The sequence below is a fragment of the Diabrotica virgifera genome, chromosome 7 (assembly GCF_917563875.1).
Source record: "Diabrotica virgifera virgifera chromosome 7, PGI_DIABVI_V3a".
Taxonomy (NCBI): Eukaryota; Metazoa; Arthropoda; class Insecta; order Coleoptera; family Chrysomelidae; genus Diabrotica; species Diabrotica virgifera.
The window spans coordinates 249751193-249768617 of record NC_065449.1 but is presented as its reverse complement, the minus strand read 5'-3'; the positions used below and the strand labels follow the sequence as shown (position 1 = coordinate 249768617).

At 34.1% G+C, this 17425-nt stretch overlaps 1 protein-coding gene across 1 annotated transcript; it reads left to right on the top strand.

Moving 5' to 3' along the window:
- The first annotated feature begins 1210 nt into the window (after positions 1–1210).
- Positions 1211–17425, top strand: LOC126888398 (uncharacterized MFS-type transporter C09D4.1-like). The gene is made up of 6 exons (XM_050656632.1): positions 1211–1553; positions 4380–4565; positions 5706–5886; positions 6784–6998; positions 9010–9224; positions 9506–17425. Exons 1-6 carry the CDS (start codon positions 1278–1280, stop codon positions 9831–9833), a joined length of 1401 nt encoding a protein of 466 aa, XP_050512589.1. The 5' UTR covers positions 1211–1277; the 3' UTR covers positions 9834–17425.

Here is a 17425-nt window from a genome sequence, read left to right as displayed (position 1 = left end):
ATTTTAGTAACATAGGGATTTTATTTTAAGTACCTACTGTTCTTTCTATCCAGAGTTGTCAGATGAAATTTTATAAATCCCCCACTTAAAAACTGATATCCCCCAAATTTAAATTTTTGCCGCATTTTAATAAAATAGTAGTCAAATGAAGAGAACAGTAAACCAAAATTATACTACTTCTTATCAACGAGGGCACTGGAAATAATTCATAGATCCTATCGTCTTCGATTATACATATGGGAGTATAATATACAGTTCTATGTACATTCGCAAATTTAATTTACCATGACCCCTTAAAATCCTTCATAGTTTTCCGCCCCCAAAAAATCCCACTACAATTTCTGCTTAGAAAAATTTCCCTAGATGCTTTCAAATTACCCCAAAATTGTGGGAAAATACACCAATCTGGCAACCCTGTTTCTATCTACTTTTTGATACACCACCGAATATCGGCACTGTTCGGTCATCGGCGGTGGCCGACGACGGGTATTTACTTTTACGGTTATCTACCCATCCTGTACCACGTTCCGAACAATCTCTCGCACTCACTCCAACTTATATTATTTCTACATAAGGTTCTCTTTGTTACTTCAAACTTTGTTACTCAAATGATATTTCTCATTTAACGTTTAAGAAATAACTAGCTCATAACGGTGACGGATACGTCACATCGAATTTACGTAAATAGTTATGGGCATAGTTATCCCTGAGAGTTATCTTAACTTTAACTCAAACGTTAAAGATAACTTCGGTCATCCATCACAGGGCTGAATATGTAAAAAAGAAAGAGAAATAGAGAGCATGAAAGAATTGGCCTGGGATGAAAATAAATTTGGCAGGAATAGAACAGAAGAGGATGTGCTGATCCAGCCAATCAGCTATCTTTCACTTTTGGCTAAGAAACGTGCCCAATGTTCCATAAAGAGGGAAGACAGTAGGGAGAGAAAGGATAGAAGATGAAATACCCAGCAAAATAAACAAACAAGTGTCAACAGAATTATAACAACAAGTAAAATAGAACAAATGAAAGACCGAAGCTAATGTATAAATATAACAAATAGAAAGAGATGTAGCAATTTTAAAAATAGAAAATTTAAAAATATATCCATCCTGTATGTATCTGTGTACTGTGTATGTGTACTTATCAACACCGAAAATCAAACAATCCATTTTAATATATAGAGCATTTTCGCGTTGATTTTTTACAAAAAAAATTAATATGATATTTTGTCTATACGACAACAAAAACAGAAGAAACGCGGCGATAGTATTTTCAAATGGCAATGGAAAAAAGAGAAGAGTCTCAAGGGCCGCTTATTGAAGAAGGAGACAGTCCGAAACTAAGAACGTATAAACGACGGTGGTTTATTTTGTTGATGTACATGATTTACAACGCCCTTGGGTCTTTCCAGTGGATTTGTTATTCTAGCATTACCAATCTGGTGGTGGAGTACTATGGTGTTAACAGCATTTTGGTGGACTGGACTTCTATAGCGTACAACGCTATCTATCCATTGCTAGTTGTGCCGGCTTCCTATATTATCGACAAACAGGTAGGTTTTTATAGTTCTTCTTCTTTGAGTACCGTGCCCAAATTTTAGATGTGGGGAGCTTCCATGACAATTTGCCGATATCGTCCTCGATCTTGCTCGCCATGTAACAATTCATATGCTGATAAGCCAGTCCATTGACAAAGGTTTCGGAGCCATGAATGTTTCTTCCTACCAATCCCTCTTTTTCCGTCGATCTTTCCATTGAGTATTAGCTGCAGTATTCAGTATCTGCTAACTATCATTATATGCCTTAGATATTCAAGTTTTCTCTTTTTTATTAACTTGATTAAGTCACCTTCGCCTTGACCTACACTGTTTAGGACTTCTGTGTTTAAAATACGTTGAACCCATGATATTCTGAACATTCTACGATATGACCACATCTCGAAGGCTTCTGTTTGTTCGTCATATTAACCTTCATGATTCAAGTTTCACATCCATATAGTAATACAGGATACACATAACATTTTGGGAACTTGATTCTTAGTTGTAAGTTCAGCTGAGAATTGCTCATAATTGATCTAAGTTTCATAAATGCTCCTCTTGCAATTTCATCAAGATTTAGTGTCTCGCTTATCCAACATCTTCTTCTTAAGGTGCCTATCCGTTCCGGATGTTGGCGATCAGCATGGCTATCCTAACTTTGCCTGCTGCTATTCTGAATAGTCCGGTTGTCGATGTATTAAACCACTTTCTCAGGTTTTGAAGCCAAGATATTTTTCTTCTCCCTGGTCCTCTCTTTCCAAATACCTTGCCTTGAAGAATAAGTTGCAACAAGCCATATCTCTGTTCATTCCTCATAACATGGCCAAGATATTCTAGTTTGCGCTCTTTGATTGTGTTAATAATCTCGCATTCCTTGCCTATTCTACGTAGAACCTCAACATTAGTCACACGATCCACCAACGAAATTCTCAAAATGCGCCTGTAACACCACATCTCGAATGCCTCGAGTTTTCTCAAAGAAGCCTCGGAAAGTGTCCAGACCTCTACTCCGTATAATAACGTAGAAAATACATAGCATCTAATGATAGAGATTTTGGTAGGAAGAGGTAAATCGTGGCTTCTGAAAAGAGACTTCATCATTATGAACGCTGATCTCGCTTTTCCTATGCGTTGTTTTATTTCACTTGAGTGGTCCCACTGGTCCACACGTCAAAGCCAATATCACTGCATCTTTGCATAAGCACTTGGACAGCGAATAGAGCCTCTCGGGTGCCTGCCTAAAGCATCGCGGAATCCAAACTGCGTCCATGATACCTGTTCTTCGCATTTTTTATATATTCTGCCGTGTATCACTTTCAGAAACGTTTTGAGTAAGTGGCTCATTAGGGTAATTCTTCTGTAGCCTTCACATGTTTTGGCATTAACTTTTTTGGGTAAAGTTACGAAGGTCGACTTTAACCAGCTTTGGGGTATTTTTCCAGTTACGTATATTTTATTGAATACAGTTGTTATCCATTTTATTCCTTGTTCATCCATAAGTTTTAGGAATTCTACATAAAACTGGTCAGGCCCTACAGCTTTACTATCTTTAGTTGTTTTAATAGCTGACGTGACTTCTTCAATGGAAATCGGGGATCCTGTTTGGCATTCAGTGTCTTCAATGGTATTCTGCCTTTCATCTGCAAAAGTTACTTCCACATATTTCTTCCACGTGTCTAGTTTTTCTTCCACACTTAACAGTGGTTTGCCTTGGTTATCTGCCAAACACTCAACTCTTCTATGTTTGTATAAGCCTGCAGCTTCTTTAACTTTTTTGTGCATGTTGAATGAATCGTGTTTATGTTGCAATTGCTGGATTTCCGCACACTGTTCTCTTAGTCGTGTATCCTTAGCTATTCTAATTGCTTTTTTGATCTCTTTATCTATTCTTTTGTATAATGACATGTCCTAATCTTTGGACTTTCGCCTCTCTTCCATCATATCTAAAATCTCGTTTGTCATCCACGATTTCTTCTTTATTTTTGGTGGTTTGAGGAATTTCTCACGTATGTCTTGTGAAACTGTATGCAACTTTTCTATCTCCTGGTCCATTACATCCGATTGAATAACGGTATTTAAGTTGTTCTGTATATAAGTACCGTTTTACACTCTGTTTAGTGTTTTGGTCTTTTAATAGCCTGATATCGAATTTCAACATCTAGTTATTTAAAATATTTAACTTTTGTTATCGGTTCATTACTGACAATTACAGTTGCATAGGGCTGACGTCTTGTTTACTAACCACAAGTAACTTTGTCTCTGTTGTATTTATGCTAAGTCCGTTATTGGAGTGACTCTAATGACTCGATCTATAACGTGACTCGAATTGAAGATCTTCGATACTTTCAGCCATAATCGCTGTGTCATCTGCATTTCTGATGTTGTTATTAGTTTCTCCCTCAATTCGAACTCCACATTGCCCTTCCAAGGCTTCGTCAATAAATTATTATTTCTGACTAAACGTTAAGCAGAGTTGGGGATAACACACAACCCTATCCACTCATTGGATAACGCCATTTTAATTGTTTATAACTTTTTTTATAACAACTCGAGAACGACTGGATGAATTTGGCTAATTTTGGATTTTGTAATATTTGTAGAAATCCAAGGAAGGTTTAAAATGTGAAAAAATATGAAATTGTAAGGAAAAGAGTATAAGCAACAATTTTATTTCCTATACAAACTGTTATATACTTCTTTGGATTGATGTCACTAAAACTGTGGCTGTCTTCACGTTTATTTACTTTTTTTACCTTGCACGTGGAGGACCGGGGTTCAATACACGGCCGAAGAGAAACTTTTTTTTATTTAGTATGTAACTAACTTTTATAATTTTTCTAGGGGCTTAGAGCAGCCGGAGTCCTGGGATGCTGCCTGACCTTTTTGGGAACTAGCCTGAAACTGTTTTCTTTCCATCGTGATCGATTTTACGTTGTAGTCATCGGACAAATCATTCTGGCCATCTCGAATGTTCTTGTGGCCTGTCTCCCTTCAAAGTTAGCTGCTGTTTGGTTCAGCACTAAAGAAGTAAGTATAATTCTCAGGAGGTATTTATTGATTCCCTTAAAGAGCAAACAAAATAATCTTTGCTTTAATCTAAGACTTGAAAAATTTTCTCCTTGCGAAGATCTGAGCAATTGCAAGTCTAAACTTGTCGCTGCATACGGGAGAGCAAATTAATAGCAACACGCATAAACGCCGTTTTCAGAAAACGCGTGAAAAAGAAAAGCTACCGTCTCTTTTTCAAAGGCTTGATATTAAAAATCTTTAAAGAAACCGAGTTGCTGTACGTGGAGGAGTACTGTATGGTTTTAAAACCTCTCGCTACAACCCTCGATGTTCTGCAAGGAGAAGAATGTGCCTATTATGGGTACTTACTTCCAAGGTCTGCTATCTTTAAGGAAAAAATGGGAGAAGTTAAAGCTTCAAACACTGAGAACTATAAATAATATGTATGCAGATCTTGGAGATGTTATTTTGGCCATGTTATGCGACACCCAGATAGATAAAATATACTCTATTTAATAATACAAGGCAAGGTAGACGGAAGAAGAGGGCCAGGACGAGGAAGAACGGCATGGCTTAAAATTTTTAAAATTTAGAGATGGAGAGATAATTATTACCTTCTTACCTTTTTCTGGTTCTATATTCAAATGTACTCGAAATAAGTAGGTACCCGAAAAATTCGGGTAATTGTACTTTGAGTATTGTACTCTGAGTACTTTTCTTGAGAAATGTACTCGATACTCTGTACTTGTTCCTCAAATATGAAAAGTACCCGGTATTCTGTACCCGAGTACAATTTATCAGTACCCGACCTAGCTCTGGATGTAGCTACATCAAGAATGCTATGAAGGCTGCATCAAGTATATGACAAGATTTATGCCTGGTTGCACCAACAGATCTTAAGCTCCAGCTTAGCTGAGCTCTACTTATAAATAGGGCCTCATTGAGTATCACTTACGTTACACCATAATTTTAGATTCTTACCTTATTATCAATTATATCTATTATTATATTATGGTATTCTTTGTAATAAATTATAATTATATTATATTAATTCTTATGATATTCTCGACTTAAGCTTAAGATCTGTTGGTGCAACCGGGCATAAAGTAATCATATTATTGATTTATTGAAATTACTGCAACATTACTGAAATTTCAGGTAACAATAGCATGCTCTCTCGGAGTATTTGGATCCCAAATTGGAGTAGCTTTGGGATACATTTTTCCTTCGGTGATAGTAAATAACCATGACAGTCCGGAAACGATAGGTGAAGGATTAAGAAACTTAACTTGGTTGCTAGTTTTAATAGCAGCACCAGTGACCACTGGCGTTCTATGTTGTAAGTACATATTTTCTTTTAGTTTTAAAATGGTTATGTCTAATATTCTGTAAACAAATTTAACTTTAACTCAAAAAAGAGATAACTACTCTCCAATAAAATTATTGGCTTCTAGAGTCCAGGTCCTGTAGAGTATTACATTCATTCATTACAATAATTTGTAATAATGAGTATTTTTGTTCCCTCATGTACTCACGTTTTCGTCTTTTGATAGTTAATAGTATTTCTGCTCCATTTCTTATCCTTCTAGTTACTTCCACGTTTGACATTCTTTGAATCCAAGATATTTGTAGGATTCTTCTGTAACAAAAAAAAATTCAAAGGCAACCAACTTATTCAGATGCACTTGTTTTAGTGGCCATGCTTCCAAGCCATAAAGAAGAGTAGAGAACACGTAACACTGAAACATCCTTAGGTGTAGCTCTAACCTACTATTCCGACAACAAAGAAAGAACTAGGCTGACCAAAACTGGCCAGAAATGGTTAGCAATTAGCCTATATTTGCCTACATTGCTTAATGTAGATCTCCTGAAAAATTTTCCGCCTATCTCTATCTTGAGCTTCTTGTATCCAATTTGTGGTGATGCGCTTTAAATCATCCTTCCATCTACTCGGTGGTTGTCTTCTGCTCTTGTCTTGGTAGTCATTCTGGAATTTTCTGGTCCATATACCATCCGTCAATCTGGCAAAATGTCCGGCTCAAGTCCATTTAGCCATTTACCTTTGGTACTGTATCTCTGATGGTAATACCACACATTAATCTTTCCATGGCGCGTTGTGTAACTTTTAGAAATGATTAGTTCCTTATAAAATAATATTTAACTTAAAGATACTACAGAAAAACAATTTCAGAACCACAATTTGTTAATTGCTTCAGTAACACTTGTTTTATTTTAGATTTTCCCAATGAACCGCCAGTACCTCCTAGTATAGTCCAAGCGAAAATCCGAGACTCCAAGGAAGATTTCCAAAACAAGGTTTTCTTCAATTCATTGAAAGACTTATTTTTGAACAAACCATTCGTGATACTTATGGTCGCTTATGGTATCAATATTGGCGTTTATTCAGCTGTATCTACACTTTTAAACCAGTTCATCCTTCAGTATTTCGAGGTGAGATATGAGATATGGCATTTAAAATATCACATTTTTAGATAGTACATTTAAAATGTTAAGGTAAATAGGTTGAAATGGGTTTTTATGCGACCAAGGCAAAAGAAGTTTTTCATTTTTTATGAACTAAAGAGAAATATCTATCTTTGGTGCGTAGCAGGTAAAAAACTGAGAAACTTTTATAAGCGAGCTGCCCGCATGCCTGAAGAGAAAAGTATTTGAACAATGCGTCCTCCCGGTGTTGACATAGAAAGCAGAAACACTTACCTTAACAAAAGCTTCGACTACCAAACTAAGAGTCATACAGAGAAGAATGGTGCCATCCATGTATGAAATAACTGCAAGACAAAATAAAAAAAGAAGAGATCAGGAGAAGAACCAATGTGGCTGACGTCATCGAAAGGATAGCGAGACTAAAATGGAGATGGGCAGAGCTCATAGCTAGAATGGTTGATGAGAGATGGACAAAGAGGTTTTTGGAATGAAGACCAAGGGAAGACAAGAAAAGCATTAGTCCACCACATATACGTTAGACTGTCTTAATAATAAAAACTGCATGAGAGCGACACAAGATAGACGAGGCTGGAAACACGAGGAAAATGCCTATGTTCAGCAGTAGACTTTTGAGGCTGCCTGATGATGATATAATTACTAATGAAGATCGCTCTTCTAAGTCCCCTTTAATTCTACTGCTATAGGGATATGCCACAGTATCTTTTTTTGCCGATTTGTTTTTCATTTTTAAGCAAAGTTGGTCTTCCTTGTAAATAATTTTCAATTTGCCTAACACACTGTTCCCATATTTGCTGATGCATTCTAAAACACTTCAATAAAATACTACTACTACTATCAGTTTAGAGGGTTCTTCTGAGCCTTCCGACTCCTAACCGCCATTCTTCTCCATTTAATCATAGACCTGGAGGGATTTCTCTTTCCTCTAGTTCTTTGTCAATTCCCTCCCTCCAGCTTCTTCTCGGCCTTCCTCTTTTTCTTTTCCCTTGTGAGGTCCATGCCAAAATCTGCTTAGTGATCCTGTCATCTGGCATTCTCTGTACATGGCCGTACCATACTAGTTGTTTTGTTTTTATGTCTTCAATTATTGTATGTGTGACTCCCATCATTTCTCGTATTTTCTCATTTGGTATCCGATCTCTTCTTGATTTGCCTGCTGCTCTTCTCCAGAAATCCATTTCTGTTACTAGTAACATTTTCTCCGTTCTTTGTTTCAGTGGCCAAACTTCACTGCCATATGTGATTATACTTTAAGTATGCTATTGTATATGAGCTGTTTTTTCGCTTTAGATATTGTCTGGTCCCACAGAATGCCGTTCATCATGGATATGGCTTTTCTACCCTGTATGTTTCTGTCTTTTACAGCAGCATCGAGTGTTCCATCTTGAGTTATCTTCACGCCCAGGTACCTTTATTCATCGCAGTGTTTAATTTCTACCCCATCGTCTAATGTAATGGACTGCTTTGTTCCTCCAATACACATGGCTTCAGTTTTCTTAATGTTGACTTCGAGACCCCATTTTTTATATTCCTCTATCAGCTTCCGCGTCATGTAACTCACGTCGTCATGATCCTGAGCAATCAGAATTTGGTCATCAGCGAAACATAAAATGTATAGTGTTGTGTCGTCATTGAGAGGGATTCCCATGCTATTACATTTTCTTTTCCACAGCTTGAGTGCTTGTTCCAGATAAATTTTAAAAAGGGTAGGCGAAATACAACAACCCTGCTTCAATCACACTTCAATAAAATAACTTTATAAAATACGTCCACCGGAATAATAGCCATTTCCTAACTATTACATTGACAGTACGTGTCAATTATATTACACATCGACGTCAGTTTCACTTAATGTTTTAATTTAACTTGTTTGAAAATGAATCATGACTTTTGGGCAAAGATAAAATGGAACAACTATATAAATCAATGCAGTCAACTTTTTCTCTTAGAACACACACCATTTAAAATTTGTATAACGATCAGATATCCTTTATTTTAGGATGCTGACACCGATGTTGGTAGGATGGGATGTTGTATGGTCCTGGCAGGACTGTGTGGTGCAATTGGATTTAGCATTGTGCTGGATAAAACACTTAAATTTAAAGCAATAACTATAGTCATATACATGTTCTCGATCATCAGTGTAGTCTTCTTCATGTACGCTCTGGAATCCAGAATCAAATGGTTGACATATTTGAGCTGTGCTTCTGTGGGGTAAGTTCTGCCAAAAGTAAACTCTAAATAAGTAAATAATAATTAATATCAATTTCAAACTTCTTCCATGGAAACATCTCTTAAGATGGGGGAAATGTTAATTCAAGCCCTTGCTACACGCCTGATTGAACGTTTGCGGCGATTGGAGAAGCGCTGACGTGCGCCCAGAGAACTCCACTGGATTCCGAAAATATTTTTAATTATTAAAATAAATAAATTAACATAAATATTACAACATTATTGTATATTATTATTACTAATATTCTATTCTCTTCTTCCAGATTATTTACCACAGCTTTCATGCCAGTAGGCTTTGAATTCGCAATGGAGATGACATATCCAGCCGAAGAAAGCACAACTTCTGGTATATTGATGGCGATGACACAAATCTTGGGTGTAGTATTCACCATTTCGTTGGGCGTTTTAAACAAAAATCTTGGGTGCTTTTGGGCTTTAGCCAGTCAAGCTTTTCTTCTGTCAATAGGAGCATTAGTTCACTTATTCGTTCCTAGTAACGTATTACTACGACAAGATGCTCTCAATCAAATAAATTACGGGTCAAAGAGATTGGAACACCATAGGTCTTCAAGATTAGTTTATATACAGTAGAACTTGATGACATATTCAGGACAGATCTGATCAGCTGAGATTCTAGAATCAAAGCAATTCTTTGTAAGTCTAAAAATACGAAAGTTTTTGACAAGTTATTTAGTTACGCCTCTGTTATTTAAAAATTTAAAGAACGTGTTTATATACCTACTGTCCATTGATGGACAACATTGATGAAATACACTGTGGTGCAAAAAATCGATCCACTAAAAATTTTGTCATTTTTGATGTTTCGAATTTCCTAAACCTGTTGTCCGATTTAAGCGATTTTTTACCACGTTATAGCCTTATTCATTGACAATATCGCTGTAATAATATTGTTTCTAGACAGTCAAACTGTCATTGTATACCGGGTGTACGAATCAAACTGTGCTTTTCTCTCAAAGTTTTTTTTTTGAGTGAATTTGATGGCCTTGGCCGAGCTAATTAGCCAGACATTTTGTTATTTTAAAAACAAACAAATTTGATTTTTCAATCAGAGGAATTTTTTCTGTATTTCTAACTCTAAATACATAACAAACTAACATTATTATCTACAATTATTATCTAAATAATACTCTGTTTTGGTTGTTCATTTTTTTTGTAAATTTTTATTTTTTTTTTGTATTTTTTGTTGCATTTTTTTTATATTGTTAATTTGTTTTTTTTTTTATTATTTTTTTTTATTGTTATTTTTTATAAATTGTTTTTTTTTACTACGCTAAGACGTAAACCCGATTCATCCTCGCGGAGGTTTACATCTTTTTAGTTTTTTTTTTTGCTTTTTTTATTTTTTCTGTTTTTTTTTTTCTTTTCTTTTCTCTTTTTTTGTTCTTTTCTTTTTTCAATTATAATATACAATAATTACTTAAATCTACAGGGTTTAAAACAAAATAACAACAAAACAAACATGTTTGTTTTGTTTTAACAAACTTGCCTGCTTTGTTTTAACAAAATTTCTTAAATACAGGGTAAATTTTATTGCTACAATCTATATTTACAGTTTTTGATATGCTCGTAAATTGTTTTTAATATATTAATATCTTCAGAAAATATCAAATTGTTCAGGTAGACGGGAAGTGGAATTTTTAATATATTAAGATTATCATATGTACAAACTGTACATATGAAGGGGGGTAAGAGCATGATTACATCTCATTCTATTTATAACTCTTATGAAATGGCGATTTGATACAGAATGAAACCATCTTTTAATGGGAATTTCAGGCTGCATTTGTTTGTAATTACTACCAGTTCTCGTGTTTCGATAATACCTTTGCCAATTTTCTTTTTGGTGTCGTCTACTAATAATATCAATATCCGAAATGGGTGTAAGTTCATGGGAAGTTCTTCGCCTATTTCTAGAGCGGATTTGGCTAGCCTGTCTACTATTTCGTTACCCCTAATGCCTGCGTGTCCCTTTATCCATGAAATAATGATGTTTTTTCCTAAATTTGGAATTTTATTATAAAGAGTCATAATTTCCAGTTCTATATGATTGAGTTATTGGTACTTATGTACGTTAGTTAGTCTATCACGACACTCTTACTGTCTGTAAATATTATGCAGCTATAGGGTTCGTTACTAAATATGTGTCTTAAATCAAAAAGTATCGCTATCATTTCAGCGGTGTATATCGATGATTCACAAGGCAATTTGAATAATTTTTTAAATCCACTTTGAATATTGATTATTGCACATCCTACTTTGTTTTGTACTTTGGATGCATCTGTATAGTAAAACTGATAGTGTGGCCATTTATGAAGTATAAATGATTGAAAAACGGCTGGATTTAAATTAATATCCGTAAAAAAAGTATTAATTTGTTTTGAGAAAATTTCTTCTAATACATGGGAATCCATAGGTGAAACTTGATTTTCATAAGTATAGAAAGTACTTCGGTATTGAGATATTTTCAAGTAACTATCTACAAGAAGGGGACATTTTTTCTTTGTCCAATATTTATGAGTTAGATCTAAAATTGATAACTTATGTATATCCTGCAGATAGTTTGTATTTTTTCCTATGGTTCTAGTAATAAATTTATCACTTAAAAACTGTCGTCGAAATTCCAGGGGTGGTTCTATCGCCTCAACTTCCATTATATTAACGGGTGTAGACTTCAAATATCCAAGACAAAGTCGAAGACATTTATTTTTTTGTATTTCTAATTTATTCAAATGTGTGTTTGCAGCAGTTCCATACAGATGACAACTGTAATCGAAAATAGGACGAATCATAGTACGGTAAAATAAAAGCGCTATATTTGGATCGGCACCCTAACTAGTTCTACAAAAGGCTCTTAGAATATTCATTGCATTCTCAGACTTTTTTATGATATGATGCATGTGATCCTTCCATAGAAGTTTTCTGTCTAAATAAGTACCGAGATATTTTATACAATTTTTAATAGGATATTGAATTTGACCTACTGCCAAATGACCTTGTGGAATTTGACGATTTCTGGAGAAAATGCAAATTTCTGTTTTAGATTCTGATATTGCTAAACCAATATTTTGATAGTGATTCAGAACAGCCTTAATTGAGACATTAAAATTATTTTTACATATATCCAATGATTTGTGGGATGTGTAAACTACTACATCATCAGCATATTGAATAATCTTTGTTGTGCTATTAATACAATTTTCTAAATCAATATTATATAAAATATATAACATTGGACTTAATATGCTACCCTGTGGTAGTCCTATATTTGTAAGACGTGGAGTGGAGATGGAATTGTTGATTTTTAAAACCGTCCATCTATTAGTGTACAGTGTCCTCAGAAATCTAGCTAAGTTGATGAGAAAACCAATGTCTACTAGTTTTTTATACATAATGTCCAAATTAACGGTATCGAATGCAGAAGAGACATCTAGAAAAGCAGCCATAGTATACGCATTATCAGTAAAGTTTACTAGTATAGATGAGACTAAGGAAGTTATCGCATCTTGAGTTGATTTTGATTTTCGAAATCCATACTGAGATTTTGGGAAAATATCTTCTTGCTCTAACCAGTGTTCAATTCTATTTTTTATTAATCTTTCTAACGTCTTTAGGAAGCAAGAAGCTAGGGATATTGGTCTATATGAACTATAAGAATTTTCTGGTTTTCCAGGTTTTTTAATAGGTATTAGAATATATTCCTTCCAACTCTCTGGAATTTGTGACGTGTCATTCCAAATTTCATTAAAAATATGTAATAATGATATTTTATATTGAAGTGGTATATGGTATATCATGGAATATGAAATATTGTCTTTACCTGGAGCACTGCTATTTTGTTGACTAAGTACTCGATCTAACTCCCACAATTTAAATGGTTGTTCTAAGCCAAACTTATCCCTTGAAACTGTTTCGCTGTATTCTGGAAAATATTGGGAAGGTACCCACTGAGGAGATATTTTATTATGAAATTCATCTAGCCAGCTTGAATTTGGATTTATTGGAAACTTGTTGGACTGTTTGCGGTTTTTAAAGGCGTTTACTTTCTTCCATACTTCACTGATTTTTGTTTTGGAATTAAGGCTTTCACAGTACTCTATCCAATTCTGTTTTTTCTTTTGCTTGAAGAGTTTTTTTTGCGACAGCATCAAGTCTCTTAAATTCAAATAAATTATTCCTTGTAGGGCTTTGTTTATATTTTCCGTATGCAATTTTACGGTTATCAGCAGCAGTTTTACAACTTTCGCATCACCATTGGTTTGAAATTTGTCTCTTATGTATGACGTTAGATGAAAACTTCGGTATTGCTAAATTGGCTGCTTTATTGATGTTTGCTATTAACTGTTGATAATTACCGGGAGAATTTTAGCTTCTAGTACAGATGTGTATAAGTCCCAATCGGCCTTGTTAAGATTCCAGATCTTGTGAAAGTTTTCAGTTGGAGATGAACTGTATTATCTGTTTCCATGTTTATGATAATCGGAAGATGATTGGATCCATGAGGATCTTGTAAGACATTCCACGTTAAAAAATTTGAAATATCTTGAGTACAAAATGTTAAGTCAATAGCAGATGGACTGTTACTAGTTGCTAATGTGGGCGACCCATCATTCAGACATATCAAATTACAATGATTAATACTTTCTAAAAGTTTTGTACCATAATTGTCTTCAATTTCACAGCCCCATGCTATACTGTGGGCATTAAAATCGCCACCAATAATAAAAGGTTTAGGAATGTCTGTAAAGAATTCCAACCATTGTCTTTCAGATATCTGGGTTTTTGGTTCAATGTATACTGAGACAATAGTAATAGGATTTTTGTTTCGAAAAATTTGAACTGAAATACATTTATGAGTGAAAGGATGTCTATTTTTAAGATTTATTTCTTCACATCTTATGTTTGATTTTAATAAAATGGCAGTTCCACCATACCCGTCTGCACGATCTGATCTAAAGCAATTATAACCTTTAAAATTATAATAGTATTTTGATTTAAACCAGGTTTCTGAGAGTAATGCTATGGAAATTTGATTTTGATATAGCAGATATTCTAAATTTACTTTATTAGCTACTGCTGAACGACAATTCCATTGCAGCATATTCATATTTGTGATGTCTGCGAATTTGAAGACAAGGGTTAGTTTACATGATTACTAATTAATTGAACTATTTCTGACTCTGATACATTAAAATTGTTTGTATGTTTTATATTATTTATAATATTGAGAACTACTTCTAAAACTAAACTTATTGTTGAATTTAATTCCTCTGATTGCGATTTTACTCCAACTGAGTTTTTTAAATAATGTTGACTATTAAAAATTCCTCCCGAGACAAAAGATGAGTTTGGTTGAGAAAGAATTTCTTGTCTTGAAATTTCAATGGGATTAGGGCTAATTGGCCTGTGCCTTTTGTTTGGGCTTGAAGATGTAGGAGAAGAAAACATGTAATTAGTAAAATTATTTTTATACGATTTGGGTTGTAAATTCTGGGTCTGCGAGAATTGGGGTTGAGAAGAATGAGACTGTATTATGCTAGATGGGGTAAGTCCAGATTGAATCCGTTGGGGATAATTTGTCGAGGAAATTACACTATTTTCCATGGCAGAGGTATTAAGAGCGACTATGTTGGCGTATGTATTTTTTGGGACCTGTTTATTTGCATCAAAGAAATTAACATTGGAAGCGCTCATGGTTTCCTTCACAATTTTTTGCCTTTTAAATTCTGGACAAGAAGATAAATTAGTTGTAAGGTGATTTCCTTGACAGCTAAAGCAACATGATAGGTAGTCAGTACTAGTACAATCTTTTGTGGTGTGGGATTCCTGACATTTACTACATCTCGGTCTACTTCTACACTGACTACCTAGGTGGCCGAACCGAAGGCAGTTATAACATAATAATACCTTTTGTTTGTAGGGTTCTACTTCCTTAATAACCTTATTAATAGAAATATATTTTGGCAAAATTTGAGATTTAAAAGTAACAATGCAAGACTTAGTGGCTACATATTCTATTGACTTACCTTCATCTGTAATTTTTTCTACTTTACGGTTTATTCTTTTGACGTTAGAAACTTCAAAATTGCAATGTTGATCAAATGGTTTTATTTTATCTTTTATATACGCATCCGAAAAGTCTTGTTCAATATCTCTAATGACGCCCTGTCTATGAAGAATAAATTTTGGAATGTACAATACAAAGTTATTTTTAACAAAAATGTTATCGTTTTTATGAGTTATTAGAAAATTCGCTGATTTATAATCTTTTAACTTGATTCTAATCCTATTCCGACCTATAGAATCAATACTAATAATTTTGTTGTCTATTTGCGGGAAGTTAGAGAGAATTATATCTCCGATTTTAAGAGCATTTAATTTGCCTTTGAATTCAGCTGTATTATTTTCAACATAAATATGGTATGGCCCTAAATCAGTACTTACATACAAAAATTCCTCTCTTTCTTTTGACATAATATTGTCGATTTTATCATTTGTTGACGAATTTTGATTAATTAATAAATTATTATCAGTACTTACCGGATTATTTTCATTGGAAATGCTATTTTTATTAAAGGTTGTCACCTGTCTGACTGGACAAATATCCATACTTACATCTTTAATTAAACTTATATTTTTTTGAGGTATATCTGGGGGTACAGGGTCAGGGGGTTTCCCCCGACTTGCAGGTCCATTTAATTGGTTTTGAACACTCTATCCAAACTTCCTTATATACCACCAAATTTGAACAACTATTTTAAGACACAATTTTAATCGGATACTGTTTAATTTGGTTTTACTCTTGCCGATAAACACGTCTGAATAGTAGGTGAACTACAGTAGAACTTTAATGAAAAAAAAACGCTAGAAACTAATATTTTGTTCGGAGAAATTTAAAATATTGGTTTTCACTTTTTTTTCTCAAAGTTCGCATCACGCTGTGGATTATTCTATCATTTATAAAATACTGAAATTAAAACCCAACTATAGCCTCAGGTTTTTTAACATTTTGTCTTTCGATTCATTCGCTTATGTTCGATAATAAAAAAGTTAGGTACTGTAACAACTGGCCATGTTCGTCATCAGTACAGGGTGTTTTCTAAATAAGTGCGACAAACTTTAAGGGGTAATTTTAGATGAGAGAATAATGACAATTTGCTTTATAATCATATGTCCGCAAACGCTTCGTTTCTGAGATACGGGATGTTCAATTTTTTTTACAAACTGACGATTTATTTATTGCTTTAAAACCAATTAAGATATGCAAATGAAATTTGGTGGGTTTTAAGACGTAGTTATTGCAAATTTTTTAACATACAATTAAAATTGTATATTCACCATTGGCATGCGTACGGGTAATATTATCGGTCATAATACCCGTTTGCGCGCCAATGGTGAATAGCAATAAATAAATCGTCAGTTTGTAAAAAAATTGAACATCCCGTATCTCGGAAACGAAGCGTTTGCGGACATATGAGTATAAAGCAAATTGTCATTATTTTCTCATGTAAAATTACCCCTTAAAGTTTGTCGCACTTATTTAGAAACACTCTTTACTGATGACGAACATGGCCAGTTGTTAAAGTACCTAACTTTTTTATTATCCAACATAAGCGAATGAATCGAAAGACAAAATGTTAAGAAAACCCGAGGCTATTGTTGGGTTTTAATTTCAGTATTTTATAAATGCTAGAATAATCCACAGGTTGATGCGAACTTGTACACCCGGTATACAATGACAGTTTGACTGTCTAGCAACAATATTATTACTGCAATATTGTCAATGAATAAGGCTATAAAGTGGTAAACAATCACTTAAATCGGACAACAGGTTTAGGAAATTCGAAACATCAAAAATTATCAAATTTTTAGTGGATCGATTTTTTTTGCACCGCAGTGTATTTTCCTATTTACTAATTGCTGTACAATTTTTCACCCCATGTTTGTTTTCGTATTGATATATAATCATTTATCTGCAACTTTCTGGATTTATTGTTGTACAATAAATTGTTGTTAATAAATGAGTTCATAATAATATATGAAATTTGTTGTGTTTTGAATAGCAAACGTTATTGTAAGATTTATTTACAATTAAGCTTAGGATGTGCGATTTAGGATTTATTTATTTTGTATAAAACTGTTTTTAATAAAAAATATCTATCTTA

Excerpts from the sequence above, each read along its gene's own strand:
- LOC126888398 (XM_050656632.1), top strand. The coding sequence starts at position 1,278 with ATGGCAATGGAAAAAAGAGAAGAGTCTCAAGGGCCGCTTATTGAAGAA. Across the intron at positions 4,566-5,705 it reads TTTGGTTCAGCACTAAAGAA|GTAACAATAGCATGCTCTCT; the intron begins GTAAGTATAATT and ends CTGAAATTTCAG. Across the intron at positions 6,999-9,009 it reads TCATCCTTCAGTATTTCGAG|GATGCTGACACCGATGTTGG; the intron begins GTGAGATATGAG and ends CCTTTATTTTAG.